The sequence below is a fragment of the Spinacia oleracea genome, chromosome 2 (assembly GCF_020520425.1).
Source record: "Spinacia oleracea cultivar Varoflay chromosome 2, BTI_SOV_V1, whole genome shotgun sequence".
Classification (NCBI taxonomy): Eukaryota; Viridiplantae; Streptophyta; class Magnoliopsida; order Caryophyllales; family Amaranthaceae; genus Spinacia; species Spinacia oleracea.
The window spans coordinates 25,191,984-25,214,636 of NC_079488.1; the positions used below are offsets into that span (position 1 = coordinate 25,191,984).

The 22,653-nt window shown below is 30.7% G+C and overlaps 3 protein-coding genes across 3 annotated transcripts; all 3 read right to left on the reverse strand.

The window, feature by feature from the left end:
• Nucleotides 1–745: 745 nt before the first annotated feature.
• Nucleotides 746–5,900, reverse strand: LOC110798360 (uncharacterized). The gene is made up of 3 exons (XM_022003544.2): nt 5,514–5,900; nt 2,720–4,155; nt 746–1,221 (listed from the first exon to the last, which is right to left on the reverse strand). The coding sequence occupies exons 2-3, from the start codon at nt 4,109–4,111 to the stop codon at nt 1,195–1,197; spliced, it is 1,419 nt and encodes a 472-aa protein (XP_021859236.1). The 5' UTR covers nt 4,112–4,155; nt 5,514–5,900; the 3' UTR covers nt 746–1,194.
• Nucleotides 5,901–14,009: 8,109 nt separating this feature from the next.
• LOC130467286 (protein FAR1-RELATED SEQUENCE 9-like) lies at nt 14,010–15,446 on the reverse strand. Its single transcript, XM_056835757.1, has 4 exons — nt 14,872–15,446; nt 14,526–14,787; nt 14,178–14,392; nt 14,010–14,023 (listed from the first exon to the last, which is right to left on the reverse strand). Exons 1-4 carry the CDS (start codon nt 15,026–15,028, stop codon nt 14,010–14,012), a joined length of 648 nt encoding a protein of 215 aa, XP_056691735.1. The 5' UTR covers nt 15,029–15,446.
• Nucleotides 15,183–16,515, reverse strand: LOC130467287 (protein FAR1-RELATED SEQUENCE 5-like). Its single transcript, XM_056835758.1, has 2 exons — nt 15,958–16,515; nt 15,183–15,473 (listed from the first exon to the last, which is right to left on the reverse strand). The coding sequence occupies exons 1-2, from the start codon at nt 16,513–16,515 to the stop codon at nt 15,183–15,185; spliced, it is 849 nt and encodes a 282-aa protein (XP_056691736.1).
• Between the last annotated feature and the right edge of the window lie 6,138 nt (nt 16,516–22,653).

Consider the following 22,653-nt stretch of genomic DNA (forward strand, 5'->3'; position numbering starts at 1 on the left):
TCTAACTGAATAAAATAAATGTTGTAGGTACTAGGTAGGTGTTAAGTGATCGGGTAATGAGATTGATGGCGCGACTATGCGAGTATTAAGTGTGTATTACTATTGAAGTGAAGGGTGAATAACTTTATACTTATACAAGTGGTTAATGGGAATGAAAATAATTTTATCTATGTACCCTTACTTATTATAATTATTTTAACTTTTAATAAATAAGACACCTAATGAGCAATAACAAATTTATCCATTATTAATTTTAATTTGAAGAATATCTATAAACTCTCGTTCTTTTACAAATTTCAACAGTTTTCCTCCTTAAACTAGGTTAAATATTTTACTTTTCAATAATTTTTCTCATTCACAATCAAACAAGTGAAAACTAATAATTTCTTTAATTTTGATTATCCACATAACCACATTCCAAACATGTCCATAGTTTTGGGTTTTCACACATTTCACCGCTAATGTATCCAAACCACAACTTAAAAGAAGTCAAGGTGTACCAAGATCACAACGCTGCTTTGGATGGATTGTGAATTTATGATACTCCTTAGTCCCTAATTATTTGTCTCATGCACCAAAACTGTTTTATGTGAGAGTAAAGTTGTGGTTTTCATGAATCATCTTTTGACGGGCTAACATCATATTTTACGGAGATCGACTCATGAGTGCTTCGGAGAGTTTTTAAACCATACGCCATTGATACTTCTATACTTTTGTTCTTGCAACCAACAAAAAGTTAGATAAATTTTTAGGAAAAAGAAGTTCAGATATGTTGTTTTCTCTGGTGAAAGGAGAGAAACCGAACTGTCACAAATACAAGATTATAGGGCTAAATCCTCTCCAAAAGACTTGTGTTGTTACAAACTTACAATCTTTCACACATGTATATCCAAATCTGTTTGAGATGGAAAAACAATATCAAGGGGCGGGGTATATATGTGGTTGTAGACACAAAAGAAACACGCCTGAACGGGGGAACTATACATAATATATGTACTTAGGAACTCAATCAACTCATCACACATTCAACTACAGCAATTTTGCAGAGCCTCATCTTAGGAAAGGAAACAGAAGACTGAAGACACCTTTCAGTAATCTTCAATGACTTCTTTTGCATTCTTTTCCAGGTACCAATTCTATGAAGGAGAAAAAATGGAACAGAAATAACTGTACCATGATTGTCTGAGGATTTCTTTATGAAGGCCAGAAACACAGGATCACCTGTTAGAAGGAAAAAGAAACTGTCATAAAACGCCTCTTTCGATGCCTAATAACATTGGGGAAACACTGTCGGGAATATAGTCTGTATTACATATGGAAAATCAATCATTCATTATCACAACCTTGTATGAAAGATGATGTGCAACATTCTAAAGAAATAACATCATTTGGCTTACAGCGGAGGATACAGGGGTTTAAGTGGGGTCACGTGACCCCACTTGCCAAAAAAATTACCTAATTAAATTTAATTTCTCCCTAATTTAAAAAAAAAATACTCAACTTCAGTTAATTTTTCATTAACTTTTAAATAGTGACCTCACTGCCTACACTTTCTGGATTCGCCACTGTTGGTTTTTGTTGGTTTAGTACTGTTTTCATCTTAAATAATACACAAGTGAAACTCGCTTTACCACCCAAAGCATACTACTACAAGGCCAGCAGTATTCGCAGACCAACAACATATAAACGAAGACAGAACAAATTTAATCAATATATTTTGATGCAAATTTTAAACATCACTTAGGGCGCACATATACTATAAACAATTGTTACTTCTTTTTTTTTTGATAAAATAAACAATTGTTACTAATTCAAAGCCATATTCCATCTTTGATATCAGGAATATGCCTAATTACAAGCCTACGAATAGTCTAGAACTGAACTGTCTGAAGTTTGGGGTTGATTTAAGCTGGTGATCTTACCAGGATTTGCTTATAAATTTTCCAACAGGGAGAAGATAGGCATAATCAGGTCATGTTTACTCTAAGGTCATCTCCTAAGGTACGGTCTCCAATTATTTAGTCCTGTACGAAATAGATTATAAAGCAAAAGAACATAGAGGTGGAAATTAGAGATGGATGGGAGGAGAGAAAAAGAAATGTATAGGATTAAAAGAGGAAAATGTGGCATTCTTTATTTTCAAAGGGAAAGTTGTTTCGCCGCTAGAAAAAGTTGTTCTCCACCTTTTGGGGAAATTGTTTTCCACCTTTAACAAAACAAACAAAAGAAAATAGGAAAATCATTTTCAGGGAAAGTGTTTCCGTCAAAAAAACAGAGCCATAATGTCAATAATGAGAAAGTCCTATTACTCTTTCAAAGAAAAAAGGGTAACTTGTCGTTTGCTTTCATCCTTCCAAATACTTGATGGCTCGATCTCGTGTGTTTTTCCATAGCCATTCATTAACATACATCATATGTTTTTGCCTATTGTGTACATATAATGTCAATGATGAGATGGCAAGAGTTATCATTGGTATTCGACTATTTTCATCTAATGAATGACACAATGGTTATTTATGATTGAATTATAAGCTGTGCAACCCAAGCATAGGTTAGGCCTCCTTAAAATTTTGGCTAGGGACCCTTATTCTCAAACAACCAATATTTATGAAATATAAGAACCGATCAACTAGATACTAGCAAAGGCAGGCATGAAAAAGGACTAAATATCAACTACGACCTTTACTGAGTTCAACCTGAGCAAAGTTAAAATGCATACCTCTTTAAGGCAACCAGGGGAACGACTGTCTGCTGGTAAAGGCTTCTTAATCCCCCAGCGAGTTATGTCAGCCTGCATTAAGTCAATTTTATCCCTAATCTCCCTCAATACTCTCAATTCTTCTTCTTCAGCTTTTTCAGAGTTCATTTCATGGCCCCTTGTTACAAACCTCTGATCCTCAAGTTGCTTAAGTCTTCTATTAAACTGCTGAAGTTCAAAGTCAGCAATGCCGCCTAGTGTTGGGTGTTTGAAAAGCAATGGTTTATCAGTCTTGCGATCTTTTAGTTTAGGGGATTCATTACTGCTACCCGGGGAAAGCAATGGCTTCTTTTCCCAGTCAATTTTATCTTTAGAATCGTTTGTCTTAGAACTATTGTCACTTTCTGGGGATAGCAACGGTTCCTTGACATCAGACTTCCAAATCTCACCCCAAACCAAATCTAGTTTGCCATTCCTAGTTTCACTTCCCAAAGTTACATTTTGGCTTTCTTTCTTAATATTAGAACTGTCAATGTAAGAGCATATAGGGACTTCATAGATATCCTGAGCAGTTGTTGAGCAAGCAGAACTTTCACATGCTTGAACACTCGCTACTTTTTCAAGGGATTCAACAAAATTTGTTTTTGCAGGAAAATTCTCTGGTGAGGGATGCGGCATTATTGCAGATTTCTTTGTTAGTGGGACATCGTTTGTATCCTCAGTTGAAGGGGGACTATTAGAGACCTTTAGACTATCCAACTCTTTCACCCGATCATCTAACTTCCTAATCTCATCCCAATATGAATGGAAGTCTCCATGCTCCTTTCTGACAGAGGGGTCTGCACTTTTGCTTTCCTGCCATGGAATAGGAGAAGAAGTTGAGGACCTAGTTGTTCCCTCATTAGAAGTTCTTCTACTCAATACACCATTAAGTGGATTAGGTGGCAGTGAACTAAGCCGTCTAAGAGAACGAGTACTTGATTCTTCTGAGACCACGTTTTTTCTTGACAACATGTTATCAGGAAAGTGCAACTCACCGGCACCTAAATCTTCACACCCCATGCTTAAAAGTTTGAACCTGTATGCCTGAACTTGGAACTCAAGGGAAGCAATCTGCATTTCTTTCTGGTATATTATTTCCTGGAAAACCTCAAGTGTTTCTTGAACATGAGAGATTTTTTCTTCGGCAATTCTCTTGTATTGACTCGCCTCCATTCCTACTGCTGCCTTTTCCCCCTGCAGGCGTAATATCATGGATAAAGCTTCATCAGCAGCAGTAGCAGAGGATTCTCTCTCCATATCCAATTCATTGTATAGTTTCTGCAGAAGTTCTTGCTGAGCTTGAAGCGTCTCCTTCAGGAAATTACTTCCGTGTGTGGCTAGAGACAAAGTACGCGTAGCCATCAGGCTCATCAGTAATCTACTACCTTACTTCAATTTTGGATCAGGATTTATAGCTGCAAAGATGCACAAGCATTTATGTGAGCATAACTGATTTCATTAGAAATACAGGTGCTTGGTTTGATTAAGAAGATTCCTGACTGAATGGTGTCTAATTTGGATAAGTTGACTGATTAAAGAAATTCACTAATCTTCAAAGGCGGATGCTCTTGACAATTACAGGCAATCTGCTAGTTGGTAAATCAGTTATGAACATCTTCAAGAAAAGAATTTATGTTCAGTTACAGACTCACAGCCACATTTAACCAATAAATTAAACAACTCTCAAAGAACATGTTGGGATTGCTATGATTTTTAAAGGGGACCCCAATTATTACAAGCCAATAACCAGTTAAGCAAACTTATCTCACCTCGAAGGGGTTTCGTTACAGTGACACCAATCCAAAATGTATCCGGGGGTCTAGGGGTTCGCTACAACCTCAACAACCCAAAATCTATCTAAAGAGTCTAAAGCTCCTTTTGGTTTAGCGTAAAATGTTTTACACGATTCCAAACTTGTTTTCCTTTATTTGGTTCCTTGCAAGAAAATTAATAGAAAATGAATTAAAAATGGAAGAAGATGGCGGAAGATTGAGGGGAAGAATGAAGAGGGAGAAAGAAAAATGAAAAAGTGGTTTCCTTTCCTTTCAAATGGAAAAGGTTTTTCTACGGTTGAAGGAGTTATGGAAAATTGTTTTCCTTCCCTCGCCAAACCAAACAACATAAAATGATTAAAAAGAAAAAACTAAACGTTTTACGCCATACCAAACAGTCCCTAAAGCCCAAGAGTTTTCTACAACCACACCAACATATAATGTGTCAGGGAGATTCAAGTTACACATGGCTTCATCTCTATTACTGATACCGAGAACTACAAGAACTTGACAGTTAAAATTGAGACCAGTTCTGAAAGACCTACAACCAAACCATCAACAAACAATGATGGAAACTCCGATCACCGTTCGCTATAAATCGATTTACTAACCTAATTCTCCCTACAAGGATCAGGAAAATCACTAGCCTGCAAATCATTCTTCAACAAACCTCTTCCATATACCAGGAACAAACCATATTCATGATGTTACCTTGGAAAAAACTGGCCCTAAATTGTGATATTGACACAAAAATTACTTATTTTCATGTAACTGTAAAGTAAAAGTTCAGTAAACCCAGAGAATTATTCATCCACCATACTTAATTTCACCCAATACTATAAGTTAGAATTCTCCATTTATTACCCCTTACCAAACTGGACGTTATTGCTACAAACAAAAACAACTAAAGAACAAGACAGTTTTCACATTTGTAACACCCATATCTGTAACATTCTAGAATCCAAAAAGGCAGATAATCCAGCAAAAAATCAAAAGGTTACCTGAAAATGCTGCAACCCAGATCAATTGCAACCTGTAGCAAATTCCCAGAACACCTGACCAAAAACAAAACCACTTTTTTCACGTCATCACACCATTTTGCAGAAGATCAATAAAACATCAATAAAACCTCAAAACAACAATTCAGATCACACCCATTTGACAATTAGTCAAGAACAACAAAACACAGTTTCAATTTCGTCCCACTTTTACAAAAATGACATAAATTTCTGCGTCAAATTTCGAGAAAAAAAATGGCAAAAAAGAAGTGGGTACAAGAAAAAGAAGATAAATGAAAATTGTAATGTAGCGATGTTATGTCGGTATAAATTACAAAAGTATTTGATTGATTGAGTAAAAAGTACTAAATCCCAATAATAATACTATTAGAACAAAACAATTGTGGAATCCAGATACAATAATAAAGCGACAATTTTTCAGATACTTGACTTTTATTAATTAATTATTAATAAATTAATAATTTGTTAATTCTTCAAATATTAGATGATGGGTCAAAATTCCCCTACTAATAATGTTTTTCTTTACCTTTCCAACGGTTTCGTTCGTTGCCTTTCTTTTCATTCCCAAATTCTTATATGAGACTGTCCACCATCAACTGATGGTGAGACCAATTTACACTTGTGAATTTAGGTTAGACATGTTACTTTTTTTTATATAATTTTAGAGGATGTACTTTTTTAGTTTAGGTATGTTACTTCTATAGTTTATACATGTTACTTTTTTTTTATACGGAGTAGTTTTAGGGGAGATACCTTCTTAGTTTAGGTATGTTACTTCTATTATTTACACTATGCTAAACCGGGTCCATGCTATGGACCAGGGTATTATTGTCTTTGTGGTTTCGTGTGTGAGAAGTTGCGTGTTGCTGAAATGTAACTGCCACGTGATTTCTTAATTTTATATATGTTTTTTTTTTTAATTTCCTTTTTCCCGGCTTTTGAACTTCTCACTCAACTTCTCTCTCTAAACTGCTTTCGAACTTCTCTCTGAATTTCTCTCTCCATTTCAAATTTAATTTCAGTGATTATTTTCATCCATTTGCATCAAATTACTCTTCCGGTCTTCTTTTTTCTAAAAAATGGTGAAGAAAGCGGCACCGAAGAATCCGGCAGCGAAGAAACCGGCAGCGAAGAAACTTGAAATCGACAATTCCGTCGCTGAAATGGCTGTTGAAGCTCCTCGAAGGCGAGGAAGAAGGCCAAATGATGTTTCTGAAGAAATTCCTGGTAATTCGAACTTATTTTTTGTTTGATTTTGAATTATTGAAATGTTTGTGGTTTTTGCTGAAATTAGGTTTAGTGTTTCATGCAGTTACTGTTTCAAAGATATAGTTACCTTTTATTTGTTGTTTCTGAAGAAATTCCTGGTAATTCGAACTTATTTTTTGTTTGATTTTGAATTATTGAAATGTTTGTGGTTTTTGCTGAAATTAGGTTTAGTGTTTCATGCAGTTACTGTTTCAAAGATATAGTTACCTTTTATTTGCTGTTTCTGAAGAAATTTCTAGTAATTCGAACTTATTTTTTGTTTGATTTTGAATTATTGAAATGTTTGTGGTTTTTGTTTGAAGTTACTATTTCAAAGATATAGTTACCTTTTATTTTATGTTACGAAGTTTTTAAGTGTTTTTATTAGTGACTGGTTTGTTCGTAGTGCTAGTAGTTTTTCAGAGTAATTATATTTTTAAAAGGTTACTATATTTCTAAAACAGTAACTATGTTTTAAAAATAGTTACTGTCTTTTTAGAAAGTAAATTAACTTTAAAATAGTAACTATGTGTTATAATTAGTTACTATCTTTTTTAGAAAGTAAATATAACTTTAAAACAGTAAATATGTGTTATAAATAGTTACTGTGTTTTTAGAAAGTAAATAAACTTTAAAATAGGAACTATGTGTTATAAATAGTTACTATCGTTTTTAGAAAGTAAATATAACTTTAAAACAGTAACTATGTGTTATAAATAGTTACTATCTTTCTTAAATGTTATTATAAAATTAAACAGTTACTATGTCTAATAAATAGTTACTATCTGATTTAAATGGATATTCTATGTTTATGTATTTATTATATTATTTGAAAGGTTACTATATGATTTTATTGGTTACTATGTGATTGTAATGGTTACTATATAGTAATATTTTGTTTTATAATTGTTTTGTTTCAGTTGCTAAGGAATCTGTGTCTATAAAGAAGAACAAAAAGGTTGGCAATCCGAAAACAAAAGCAATTGAGCTTGTACCTGAAAAAGAACCAATTGAAGAAGAACAACCTAATCAACTAGTTTTACAAAATTCTTCTCTGGTTGACGTTCCACAGCCTGAATCTCATCAACTTCATTCACAAGTTTTGAAAGAAGTTGGCGCTGATGGCCTGCCTATCGTGTAAGTGTTAGTTTAATTTAGTTAATTGTTCTAAATAGTTACTATATGTTCAAAATAGTTACTATGTTCTAAATAGTTACTATATTTTTTAAAATAGTTACTATATGTTGTAAACAGTTACTATATGATTCCAAAGGTTACTATATGTTGTAAACAGTTACTATATGATTCCAAAGGTTACTACATGTTTTAAATAGTTACTATATGATTCCAAAGGTTACTATATGTTTTAAATAGTTACTATATGTTTTTAAATATGTTCTAAATAGGTTCTATGTGTACTATGTTTACAATAGTTATTATATGATTCCAAAGGTTACTATATGTTCTAAACAGTTACTATATGTTTTAAATAGTTACTATATGTTTTAAACAGTTACTATATGTTTAAATAGTTTCTATGTGTACTATAGTTACTATATTATTTGAAAGGTTACTATATATTGGTAACAGTTACTATATCTTCTACATAGTTACTATGTGTTTTTAATAGTTACTGTATGTTTTAAACAGTTACTATGTGTTCTAAATAGTTACTATATGTTTGAAATACCTGACTTACTTTCATTATTCATTATTTTCAGGTTTAATTTTGATACACAATGTTCAGGAGGATCATTGTGTAAATTAATTAAAGACTTCTCTCCTGAACAAAAGGCAGTTGTTCAAGTGATAGGCTTTGGAGGATTGTTATGCCTTCAATTAAGTCGAAAGAACACTCAAATGATGTACTGGTGCATCAAATGCTTTGATGGAGTGAGTTCTTTGTTCACTATCAGTGATTCCAAGCAGTTTGAAATCACTGATTATGATGTGTACGATTTGTTTATGCTCCCCCTTTCTGAGCTAGAGGTTGAAGGGGTTAAACGCGGGCGCAATTCTACTAATCCTGATTTGGATTTGAAGGTCAAGTGGAGAAAAGAGTTTGGATTTGAAGAAGTCAATGCTCAAATTCCTGTGAGGTTGCTTGAGGAAAAGATCAAATTGTTGACAGACGGTGGTGATCTGTTTAAACAATTGTTTGTTTTTGTTGCTTTTTCTACATTTTTGACTCCTACAGCCAATAGGACTGTAGATTTACGATTGGCTAAGGCTTTGGAAGATCCTAAAATGATTCCCCAATACAATTGGTGTAAATACGTTCTTGACGTATTATGTGAGGAAACTGTGAAATTTAAAAATTGTCTATTGAAAGGCAAAGATCAAAAGACATTTGGAGGCTGTGTTGTGTTTTTGCAACTTGTTTATTTTCAGAGGATTAAGTTTAGGAATTCCAGTAGTATTCCTGATCAATTACCTCTTATTCAGCATTGGACATCGAAGATGGTAACTGATCGGATTCATGCTGAAAATGCAAATATGAGTGCATTATATGGTTCTGGAATTTCGGAGAAGGAGAAGTATCCAATTTCCAAAAAATTTGTTTTTGTTGATGGTCAAATAGATTTGAGACAAATAGAATCTATTTCCAAAGAAGGTGAACCTGACAGCAGTGGGAGAAGTGCTGAACAACCCTCTGTTGGCCGTCGACGTCCAAGTCGGCGTCCTAGGATTCTTCAGTTTGAGCTCCCTGATTCTCATCCTAGTGATGAAGAAATTCTCTCCAAAGCCACTGATGTAAGTTTACTTTATGGTTGATATATTTGTCATTATAAACTATAGTTATTTTTTATATCCTATACTTATCTTTTATACAGTATAGTTATCATTATCTTTGTTTTAGTAATTGTAGATATATTATAGTTATCTTTTATATACTATAGTTATCATTTATGTTCTATAGTTATCTTTGATACACTAAGTTATCATTACTTTGTTTTAGTAATTGTATTATATACAATAAATACTATAGTAATCTTTTATATACTATAGTTACTTAATATTTACTATAGTCACCTTTTATATACTATAGTTACCTTTTATTTACTATAGTTATCTTTTATTCACTGTAGTTATCTTTTATATACTATAGTTACCTTTCATATACTATAGTAACCTTTTATATAGTTATATTTATATACTATAGATACCTTTTCTTATAATATTTGTTGTACTTTTAATTAAATTTTTCTAATATGTTCCATATTTAAATTTATGTATTTTGTTTTACAGAAGTTTCATGGTCAGTGGTTGTTGATGAGGAGAGATTTGGATGTCGTTTCGGCCATCCATGCTGACGAGCTGTTCAAAATACAGGCTTCGATGGCAGCACAGAGCCATGGTGATGATATTTTGGAGAATTCCACTTATCAAAAAATGGTTGATGAGTTGGTGGATTTTCATCAAATGGTGAAGAATCTACCAAATGGTTGGGATGCTCTTTTTGATGATAGTAACAATCCTGTTGTTACCGTTGCCCCTCAACCTTCTGCTGTTGTTCCAACTGAGCCTGCAGTTTTGTCTACTGCTGCCGTTGTTGATCCAACAACATCTACTGAAGCAGTTGGTAATCCAGCTCAAGTTACCTCTCAAATATATGAAGTTATTGATGATTTGAATGCCAAAATTAAAAGAACTACAGAGGATGATGATGATGAAATGGATGAATGTGAGCGCGTGTGGGCTGCATTCCAAAAATGCATCATTAACAACAATGATGTATCCAATGTGGATGTGAGTGTCTATGGCATAGAGGAGAACGTGCTGTTCATGTCTCCGTTTATGATTGCATTTGAAGATTTAATGAGACATCTTTCAGCATTTGTTCAAGAAGTTGTGGATTTTGCTGCTTTGTCTGATGGAGAGGGTATTTTGACTGAGTAAGTTGAAGTTTTTTCATTTCATAATTTATTGTTTTTCTGTATATGTGTTATAGTAACTTTATATTTGATATAGTATCTCTATATTTGTTATAGTAACTTTATAATTTGATATAGTATCTTTATATCTGATATAGTTACCTATTATATACTATAGTTTCTTTCTATACTTTATAGTTTCCTTTTTATATTTTGTAGTTACCTTTTATACTTTATAGTTATCTTTTATATATATTAGTTACCTTTTATACTGTATAGTTACCATTTGAATACTATAGTTACCTCTGTATTTTATAGTAACTTCATATACTATAGTTATGTTTTGTATACTATAGTTTCTCTATACTTTATAGTTACCTTCTATATACTGTAGTACCCTTTTATTTACTATAGTATCCTTTTATATTCTATTGTTAATTTTTATTTATTATAGTAATCTTTATAATATTTCTGACCTAGTTATTGTTTCTTTTTTATGTTTTTCAGTGATAAAGTTCTTGAATACAATCCGTTTATTGCGGTAGCAAGAGAGGACATGTGGACACTTCCTTCTACCTTTGATATTCTTTTGATTCATATTGAAGCTTGGACTTTCTTATTGAATGAAAATGAAAGGAATTCTGCTGGTTGTCCTCAAAAGCTGTTTTTAGGTGGCACATGCTGTGTAAGTTATATTTTTAATAATATAGAATGTTAATAATTTTAATTTTTTTGGCCTTTGTTTAATTTTTCTTCTAATATTCATTTGCAGAAATATGTTGCTGCATTGATTGAGAAACCAGACGATGCAAAAGTTCTGTCTGAATTGTCTGTTTGTCATTCTTATGGTGTGAAAGATGTTAATGCAGTTCAATCTTTGAAAGATTGTAATATGGTATGATTTATATTTTCTTTATATAACTATATTATTTTCTTTTTTTTGTCTACTTTTTGTAGTTGTAATCTGTTGTTTTTCTTTTTTATATAGATTTTTGCTCCTGTTCTGATTGAAGATCCGAAGCATTACTATCTGTTTGTGGTTAGTATGAAAGACAAAAGTGTCTATTTCATTGATAATATGCTTCTTGAACCCAAAGAGATTGAAAGAAAGAAGAAATCTTTTTCTGTCTTGGTAAGTTTTTATATAGTTACCTTATATTTATTGTAGTTACTTTATAAATTTTATAGTTACCCTTATACTAGTCTGAGTTTTTTAGAGGAACTATATTTTTAAAGGCTACTATGTTTTTTAAACAGTAACTATGTTTTTAAAATAGTTACTATCTTTTTTAGAAAGTAATTTTAACTTTAAAACAGTATAAATAGTTAGTGTCTGATTTTATAGTATACCCTATGTGTACTATAGTTACTATATTATATGAAAGGTTACTATATGGTGTGCAATAGTTACTATACTCTTTTAGAAATAATTATGTGTACAATATTTACTCTATGATTCCAAAGGTTACTATATGTTGTTAATAGTTACTATATGATTTTAATGGTTATTATATGATTTTAATAGTTAATCCTGTCCTTATTGAATACAAATACTTTGTTTTGTACAGTGTTCTCCATTGGAAAAACTATTGAAAGAGATGGATAACATTCATCATGAAGATATTAGAAGCTTCAGATTTATCCCAGTTGGTGGTAATTGGAAGCGAGGAGCTTATGACAAAGACTGTTGTGTCTATTTGATGATGTTTATGATGGTCTTTCATGGTGTTGAAACTATCCAAGATGGTGTTGGGATTTTTGACTTTGATCCCTTGGCAGATGTAAGTTTCTGTATTTAAATTAATTAATGTTATTTTTATTTTCTCATCATAGTTATTGTTTTTTTATTATAGTTACTGTTTTTATTCTAATAGTTTCTGTTCAAATATTTGCAGGAAGATTTCAGGAAGTTTCTCAGAGCTTGTTTGTGTAGCACCATTGTGTTGTCAAATTTGAATGTTTACATGGATGAATTTCTGAAACAAATGGTTGCATTTAGGGGAAACAGGAAACAAGATGTTTTGGATGCCTTGATTAAACAAAGGGAAGAGTTGACGCAGAAATACATGAATGACCCTTCAAAAATTGAAATTGTTGCAAAAAATAGTTCAGCAAGGAAATCCAAATATGTTGAAACAGAAGATGAAGCTGAGACAGATGTCATTGTCGAAGAGAAAGGACTTGGCAAAGGCGGGAGACGCGCTACAGGAGGCAAACGCGGTAAGGGACGTGGACGAGGTGCTTCACGTGGTTAATAATGATTGTTGGTGAAAAAACAATTTAATTTTTGTGTTAGTGTATAGTCAAATTACTGTTTAGAAAATACAATTAATTCTAGTTTTGATATAGTTACTCTCAGTGATTTTTAATTGTTTGATATATGAGAGTAATTATGACTTTTACAGTAATTGTGTCATATTGTTCAATTACTAAGTACGAATATAGTTTCTATTTCAATGAAATAGTTACCTTTTTAAAAATATAGTTACTCTTATAAATTTGTAAGTTATATCATTGCATCGAAAATTACTATATTGTCAAAATAGTAACTATATTTTATAAACAGTTACTATATGTAAAGAAGGGTGACCACTAAATGTGAAGAGTTAGTATATATAAATAGTGAATAATTTGGTGTATAAATCTAAATAGTTACTATCTTACAGATATAGTTATCTTTAATAAGATATAGTTACTCTCTTTTTTATGGTAATTTATTATTTGATGAATATATAGTTACTATATTGTATGATATAGTAACTGTATTGTATTAAGAGTTACTATATTGTCAAAATAGTAACTATAAAGAGATAATTTTCAGAATAGTAACTATTGTAATAAGAGTTATATATTGTCAATATAGTAACTATATTTTATAAAGAGATAATTTTCAGAATAGTAACTATTGTATTAAGAGTTACTATATTGTCAATATAGTAACTATTTTATAAAGAGTTACTATATTGTCAAAATAGTAACTATATTGTATTAAGAGTTACTATATTGTCAAAATAGTAAACTATATTGTATTAAGAGTTACTATATTTTCAGAATAGTAACTATACTGTATTAAGAGTTACTATATTGTCAAAATAGTAAACTATATTGTATTAAGAGTTACTATATTTTCAGAATAGTAACTATACTGTATTAAGAGTTACTATATTGTCAAAATAGTAAACTATATTGTATTAAGAGTTACTATATTTTCAGAATAGTAATTTATAAAGAGTTACTATATTTTCAGAATAGTAACTATATTGTATTAGGAGTTACTATATTGTCAAAATTGCAACTATATTTTATAAAGAGTTACTATATTTTCAGAATAGTAACTATATTGTACTAAGAGTAACTATATTGTCAAAACTATAATATAAAACAAGAACATCACTAAAATAGTTGTTCTTTAGGTGTAAATAATTGAATATTTGGTGTCTTGGATCCAAATTTTTGTGTTTCTTTTTTCCTTTCTTTGATGGCTGCTTGTAATTGTCATATTGACCATTTATTCTCTTCTTACTCTTTCCTTTAGTATTAGCACGATCAGGATCAAGCACAATTGTTATTTCAGAATTAGTTGATTCTTCGTCTTGTGTTTGTCGTTGTGCTTCAGCTTTTGCCTTTTCTTGTTCTGCTATCTTTGCAGCTTCTTCTTTTGCCTTCCTTTCTTCTTCCTTTTTTATGATTTCATCAAGTGCTTTATTATTCGTTTTAAACTTCTCCTCGGTAAATTTTCTGGCCTTTGCTATCTTATGCCCTTTCAAAATTAAGTTATAGTATTTGTGGTATAAAGTTTAAGCATGAAGTCAAATATCTACTGTAATTGTAACTATATATGAAAATGAACTAATGTATATTGAAAAATTACCTTCTGATCATATGTAATCTCCAACCAGTAAAATTGTTGATTTCACCTTTCTCCCTTTTTATTGTATCAACCCTTTCCCATATCTGTTTCTTTGCATATCTAGTCCATCTTGTTGTTATGTAACGATCTGGAATTGTATTGATTGAATGTAAATGCAATATTCTCAAACAATGGAAGCACAACCATCCAGATTCTTCAAAGTTTTTGCATGTGCAAGTGACGGTTGAATCTTCCATTTTGTATTGAACTTCTTGCCTTGATCCTGTTAGATTATTTACATATAATATAATATTATTCAAAAGAACATCTACTCCAAATATTAAATAAAGATTTATAGTTTTTTTACCTGTTATTCCTTCTATCCACACTTCAAAAAACACTGTTCTTCCAACACTTCCCTTGAACATTGTACTACTTGCCACAGAAAGCTTGAACTCTTCTTCAAAATCACGGAAAAGTGTTATCGTGTATACATTTGCTGCCTGTTTTAATATAGCACTCATACTTAGCTCTGAAGTAGGTATTCCCCTTGTACAGTCAAAGTCGTCTTTTTCTTCGGTTTTTCTCCATCGATTTATTGTAGCTTGAAAAATACTATAGAACTCTGTTAATGTTGTACTTTTATTTGCTTTAAATCCAACAGCATGGTTTGTACTTTCACTCCTTTGTGAAGAAAGTATACCGGCAGAAAAAAAAATCTTTACTTAAAGCTGTACACCATTTTTCTTTAAGACCATACAATCTGTTGAACCAATCATCTTTTTCCAGCTTAAAAGTGTTGATCATAGATTTCCAAGTTTCTTCAAAATCATTTGGTGTTATACACCCACTTAAACACTTGTAGAATGCGTTTTTGAAATTTTTATCAGACTTCAATAAACCAAACCTACTGTTTGCATTTTTACTCAAGTGCCACAAGCATAACCTGTGTCTTGAAGAAGGAAAAACCTGAAAAACAATAATGAATATATATAGTTCCACAAAATAGTAACTATATTTTATGAAGAGTTACTATATTTTATAAAGAATTACTATATTGTCAAAATAGTAACTATATTGTATTAAGAGTTTCTATATTGGCAACAGAGTAACTATATTTTATAAAGAGTTACTATATTGTCAAAATAGTAACTATACTTTATAAAGTGTTACTATAATTTCAGAATAGTAACTATATTGTATTAAAAGTTACTATATTGTCAAAATAGTAACTATAATTTATAAAGAGTTACTATATTAACAATATAGTAACAATATTTTATAAAGAGTTACTATATTGTCAAAATAGTAACTATATTTTATAAAGAATTACTATATTGTAAAAATAGTAACTATATTTTATAAAGAGTTACTATATTGTCAAAATAGTAACTTTTTTTTACAAAGAGTTACTATATTGTCAACATAGTAACTATAATATATGAAGAGGTACCTGTTCTATTCCAGCAGCAATAGCTGCATCTTGATTAGTGAAAATTGATATAGGGTGCTTTCCTCCCATAGCCTTCAGAAAAGTTTCAAACACCCAAACAAAAGATTCTGTAGTTTCATCCCCAATGAAAGCACAAGCAAACATTGTGTTTTTCCAATGGTTATTTATACCAACAAATGGAGCACATATGAGATTGTACTTATTGGTTCTAAATGTAGTATCAAAAACTAGAACATCTCCATATATTTTGTAATCTTCTCTCATCATAGAATCCCTCCAAAATAGGCACTCAACTTTTCCTTCAGCATTGAGTCTTACTCTGAAAAAGAACTCGGGATCTATTGATTGTATGCCATACAGTTTGTTCACTAGTGTTTGTGAATCCTTGCCATCAATTTGCTTCATTTTTAACTTGTAGCAGTAGTTTAGATGATCAATCATCGTATGACCAACACAGTCGTCTCCGCCAGTTTCTGTTGACATATACCTATAAGACTCCATTGGTCTTAGACCACATTCTGACATTGCCTCAATAGCTTCTTTTTTAGGTTCTGTCATTTGTCGTTCCGATCGGTGGAGATAATTACTTATTTCTCTTGTCAATGGGTGATTATGTACCACTACATGCTTTTCTATTTCAAAATCTCCATTTTCATTCTTCTTTGCAAATATTTGAGCTTCACATTTTGTTCTTGTTATCATAACCCTCTTTCTCCTTTCTTTCTTCTTTGCATCTGATTGATCATCTTCATTTTTGAGTTCTTTGTTTTTAGGAGGGTCTCTTATTCCAGCAGCAGAACAGTAGAAGTATTTTCCATTAATGATTGTAGTTCCTTCTTTATATCTATTCTTCCCTTTTCGTACACTAAAACCAATAATAGCAGCATGTTTGCAATATAGATCATAAATCTCATCGGTTGTTTTCCTTGCTTCTCCAATTAAACTGCCATCTAATTCTTTATCAATGTTTTCTTCCTGCTCATTATTTGGATTTTCAAAGATGCCGTGGTTTGTATCAATTGAATGTATAATGTACAAATACAAATATAGTTATCATTAAATGTGATAGTTACTCTTCATTTTTATATAGTTATTCTTTATATGTTATACTTATTATATATTTAACATGGTTACTTAAGACCTATTGATTGTTATAGTTACTCTACAGTTCATATAGTTACTCTCTATATGTTATAGTTACTCTATATATTTAACATACTTACTTAGGATCTATTATTTGTTATAGTTACTCTACAGTTACTATAGTTATTCTTTATATCTTATAGTTACTATAAGTTAAATGTAGTTTATTTCTTATATAGATTACTTCGTTATGTGAAGTTACTTTATAATTAATATAGTTACCTTTCATAAATTATAGTTACTTTATTTTAAATATAGTTATCATTATATGTGATAGTTACTCTTCATTTTATACAGTTACTGTTTATATATTATAGTTACTCACAGTTAATATAACTCCTTTTTATATGTGATAGTTACTCTACAGTATATAGTTCCTCTTTATATGTGATAGTTACTCTTCATTTTATATAGTTACGTTTTATATGTTATAGTTACTCTATATTTAACATTGTTATTTAAGATCTATTAATTGTTATAGTTACTCTACAGTTCATATAGTTACTCTTTATATGTTATAGTTACTCTTCATGTTATATAGTTAGTCTCTATAGTTTATAGTTACTCTTAAGTCCTGTCTATATGAGATAGTTACTCTACATTAAACATAGTTTCTCTTTGTATGTTATAGTTACTCTACGTTAAATATAATTCCTCTTTATATGTTAGTTACACTATTGCAATTATAATATGTTAACTATATCAACATAACAATTACTATATATATATTAAGAGATAATATATCATACCTTCTTCAATACATTGATTTGCAACCATAACTTGCTGAGATGTGCCTTCATCTTCATCTTCAACGTCATATACTTCTCTATGATTCTCTAAATTTTCTAAAATAATAATAATTACTCAATGAGTATGAAAGTTACTATAATTCTTCGTAGTTAGTTATTAGGATTCGAATATTACCGTCATAATTATACAATTTTTATTCTATTGCACGATTTAAATCGATATTCAAATCGATTAAATCGTCGTCCATTGTTGAAGCTCGAAGAGAGAGAAGCTGTTGGAGGAGAGAGAAGCTGCTGGAGGAGAGAGAAGCTGCTGGAGAATAGTGATTTTAGGGTTTAGTTGGGTCGCGCGTTCTGTTTTTTGGATCACGTGATTTCCTAACGGTATATGCGCTGCAAATTACCTAATTACCATGGTCCATGGTAACCTTATGGTGGACCGGGTCCATGCAAGCGGAATTGTACTTCTATAGTTTAGACATGTTACTTTTTTTATATAATTTTAGACGAAGTACTTTTTTTTAGTTTAGGTATTTTACTTCTATAATTTATCCATGTTACTTTTTTCATACGAAGTAGTTTTAGGGGAGATACCTTTTTAGTTTAGGTATGTTACTTCTATAGTTTAAACATGTTACTTTTTTTAAATAATTTTAGAGGAGATATTTTTATTAGTTTAGGTATGTTACTTCTATAGTTTAGACATGTTACTTTTTTTTTATAATTTTAGATGAGGTATTTTTTGAGTTTAGGTATGTTACATGTTACTTTTTTTTATACGGAATAGTTTTATGGGAGGTACATTTTTAGTTTAGGTATGTTACTTCTATAGTTTAGACATGTTACTTCTTTTTTTATATAATTTTAGAGGAGGTACTTTTTTAGTTTAGGTATGTTACTTCTATAGTTTAGATCTGTTACTTTTTTTTATATAGTTTTAGGGGAGGTACGCTATTGGTTTCGCGCTCGTCACACCATCAAGTTGATGATGTGACTGGTCTCACAGGAGACGCGCTGCTTTTCATTTTTTTTGGGTCTCCCTTTGTTTTCTTTTTCGATCACTAGGAGAGCCTAGAATGATTCTAAGGATCTGTTATATTTTTTACTTATTTTAAATTATTTCAGATAAAAGTGAGTTCAGATAATATAAGGTCAGAATTTTTTTTTTTTTTTGATATTTTAACATATAAATAAATTTATTTCAGTTAAGATAAGTTTTTTTGCAGATAAAATAAGTGCAGTTAAATTCAGATAATATAAGTTCAGACAAAACAAGTCAAATAGAACGGAACATAAGTTCAAGAGTAATTAGATGGGTTTGAGTGATAGATTGTACAGTTCATTTGAAATTTTGCACTTGGGTAGTCGGGTGTATCCTCGAAGTGTAATGGAGTGTACAGAGATGCATAATAGAGGTTCTATGGTTTGTTAAGTGTCGTATATTTTGTCTAGCAATGGATTATTAATGTGTTGCAATAATGTTGATAAGACTATGTTCTCACAAGATAAGGTCTGATCTAATGGTAAGATTTTGGAATCAAATTAATTTCGGGTATTTTTCTTAAAGAATTTTGGTTTTTTAACCAGAACCAGTTGATCAGTGCGGGGTTTCGGTCTGATGCACCTTCTCCTTATCTACCAAAAATATTAAGGAATATGATTAATATTGGAATGCAATAATTGAATCGTGTACACAACCCTACATACCTCAAAGTCTTGACTCTTGAAGATCAAACTTTTAACCATAAGAACTACGTAGTAGTACTAACTAGATATTATAAAATTATATTTGATCATTTTATTATAAATAATTAATTGAAATATTTCTCCCCCTAAAGTTATTTTACCCGTAATTAATAAATCTTGAACATACTAATTTAATCATATAATATGCAATTTTCGCTCTACTACATACGTATTACACGTTTTATATGCTTAATAATATGCTAATTTGACCAAGATATTGAGTAAATATATTTCTCGTTATTGTATATACCGATTTGACTAAATATTTTAGCAAACTATTATTACATGGTATCAATTAATTTTTTACATACATAAAAAGTTTATATAAAAGGATAGAAAATAACAATAATAAAAAAGGTGAAGAGTTTTTTTAGGGAAAATATTTTTGGCGGAAAAATTTTCTACCATAAAGTGACATTTGTCATTCTTGATGTCTATTATAGTATTAAGTTATACGGAGTAGAAGATTGGTAAATTAAAATCCTCCTTTTTTATACTTCCTCCATCTTTTTTACTTGCGACATTTTCCTTTTATGGAAATTGCATATTAGTTGCACCATTTTCCCTTTTATGGCGTGTTTTCATATACCATGTTTTTTCTGTGTGCTCACACATTAAATATCCACTTTATCCTTACTTACCTTTCATATTTACCATAGTCAATGGCATATCTTTTTTATTGTCAGGGTGGACCCGACCCCCTAACAGAAATTTTCGTCGTGTATTTTTTGTTCTGGCCTCCCCTAAAATTTTAATAATTGCATACATTACATTATTATATTTCTTAATTCGTCTCCTATTGGTCCCCTTGTAAAACTGTTTAAAATACGCCACTGACTATTGTTTCCATCACAAATGGTGCAAGTTAGTAAAAAAAATGGAGAAAGTAGTACGGTGACTTAGGAGTATAAATTTGTACCTTTGAAATAAAATTTGAATTTATGCCAAATTCTAATTTAATTTCACCAACCTAGAAAGTTTTTTTCCTTTTATAAAATACCTCTATTACAACATCTTTTTTAATAATTATTATTTTACTCCAATTAATCATTACGTATCTTTTTTTTCAAAAGAATTTTAAAAAATAAATTATTACACACAGAAATGAAGTTTGCATCTTGAGGGCCAAAAGAAGACAACAAAAAACCACCCCATCCAAAATGTTCTATTCTTGATGAAATTTTAAAAATTAGTTATGATGTTGAATTCCAACGGCTATTGTCTAGGTCGACGTTGTGGAGCCCACATATCAAAATCTACCGACCATGTTTTCCCTTCAAAGCTACGTGTTGGCAATGCTGCCTTAATAAGATGGGGTGATTAATTTGCTGTTGTGGACTCTATTATTTTAACACTAGGTTAGGTCTGTGCAACGCATGGATGACACTAAATAATTTTTTTCTCTATTCTGATTAATTTTATATTCGAATATTTCCTCCAATTTCTCTATTCTGATTAATTTTAATATTCTACTTCGCTTATTGTTGGTCATTTATATGTAAGATAAAATATAGTGTTGTGGGATCTTATTAGATTTGTTTCAATGTGTAATTTCAAAATATCAACTTTTTTTAATTTTTAATTAAAGATATTTAAAGATATTAATAATCAAAATTGTGTATTTCCATGCGTGAAAATGACAAACGTTGCGAGTAAAAATTGACGGAGGAAGTATCAAATTTTATCATGGGTTGTTGTAAAATTAGAGAAAAATATTATTTTAATCGAATTATAAAGTGATTAGTGCGCAATCTTGGTGTTTGGGTTTCGACAAAAGTACTTAAGTTGGGCAAAAAAAAACTTGTCATACCCTTATCAAGTAACTGTTCTTTTAAAATGGAATGATGTCCAAATCTGTGACCATACCCGTAGCCGCTACATAAAATGGAAGAAAATAATAATATAAAAATGCTTGTTTGGGTATGGACATATAATAACACCCTTTTTTTTAAACTATTGCATGTAGGCTGAGAGTATAATGTTTTTTTTGAAAAAGGTTTATGAAAATCAAAATACTATCTTGCCATTACGGAGGAGAAACTTACTACTTATATTCTAAAAACAATAATATCATAAAAATTGTGATTTTTCCATTCATATATTTTTCAAATTAGAATATATTATGTTAGATTCTTGTCATAATACACATGAAATCGTAATTTTGGAAAAAAAAAATAAGAAAAAAAAATCAGGAAATTAGATATTTTAAAATATTCTTTAATTAAAATTTTATTTTACAAGATAAATCTAAGGATACACCAGGAGATGACATGTGTCATTCCTGATGTGTCTTTTAGTATATAGTATATAGTATTGATTGATTATTGTTTTTGAGAAGCTATATATGATAAAAATAAATTATTAAAGTATTCATTAAGAGTGTAGATGTCAACTGGCTTAACTGGTAAAATATTGAGGGGTGGTATCCAAGATTTGGGATAGAAACTCGTCTATATCAGTTGTGCTTTGCCCGAATCCTGTTTGCATCAGTTGTTGTCTTGCCCTTGTGGCTCTCTCTACACACACACAAAAAAAGTATTCATTAAGACGAATCAAATAAGACTCCACATAACTATATTTTTTTTTAATATATTGGAAAATATTTAGAAGGTTTTCTTCCATTATGAATAGTGTCAAGATTTCAAATGAAAAGAATAAAAGGGAACCGAGGGAGTAATCTCCGTTTTTTTGTAGGAGTCACATGGTGACCGCACAAGTATTAAGAAAGTATAATTGAATTTAATAATAACGATGCAGGTGTGGTACTTGACAATGAAGAAATATATAAAAATAAAAAAAATAATAAAAAATAAACAGAGTTAAGTTAAACATTGGGGTCTCAACTTTGCAATTTTTCACCGGTAAGGACCCAAAGCTTTTATTTTCACCGTTAAGGACCTATAAAGTATTTTCCGGCCAAAAATCAACTAAAAAGTAAGAAAAGTTAGTCCCTTAGTTAAAAGGTTAGTCCCTTACACATGTCAGCATATTATTTGTGGTGTAATAAAGAGTTAAGCACAACTTTGGGGCCTCACATTTTCATTTTATCACCGTTTGG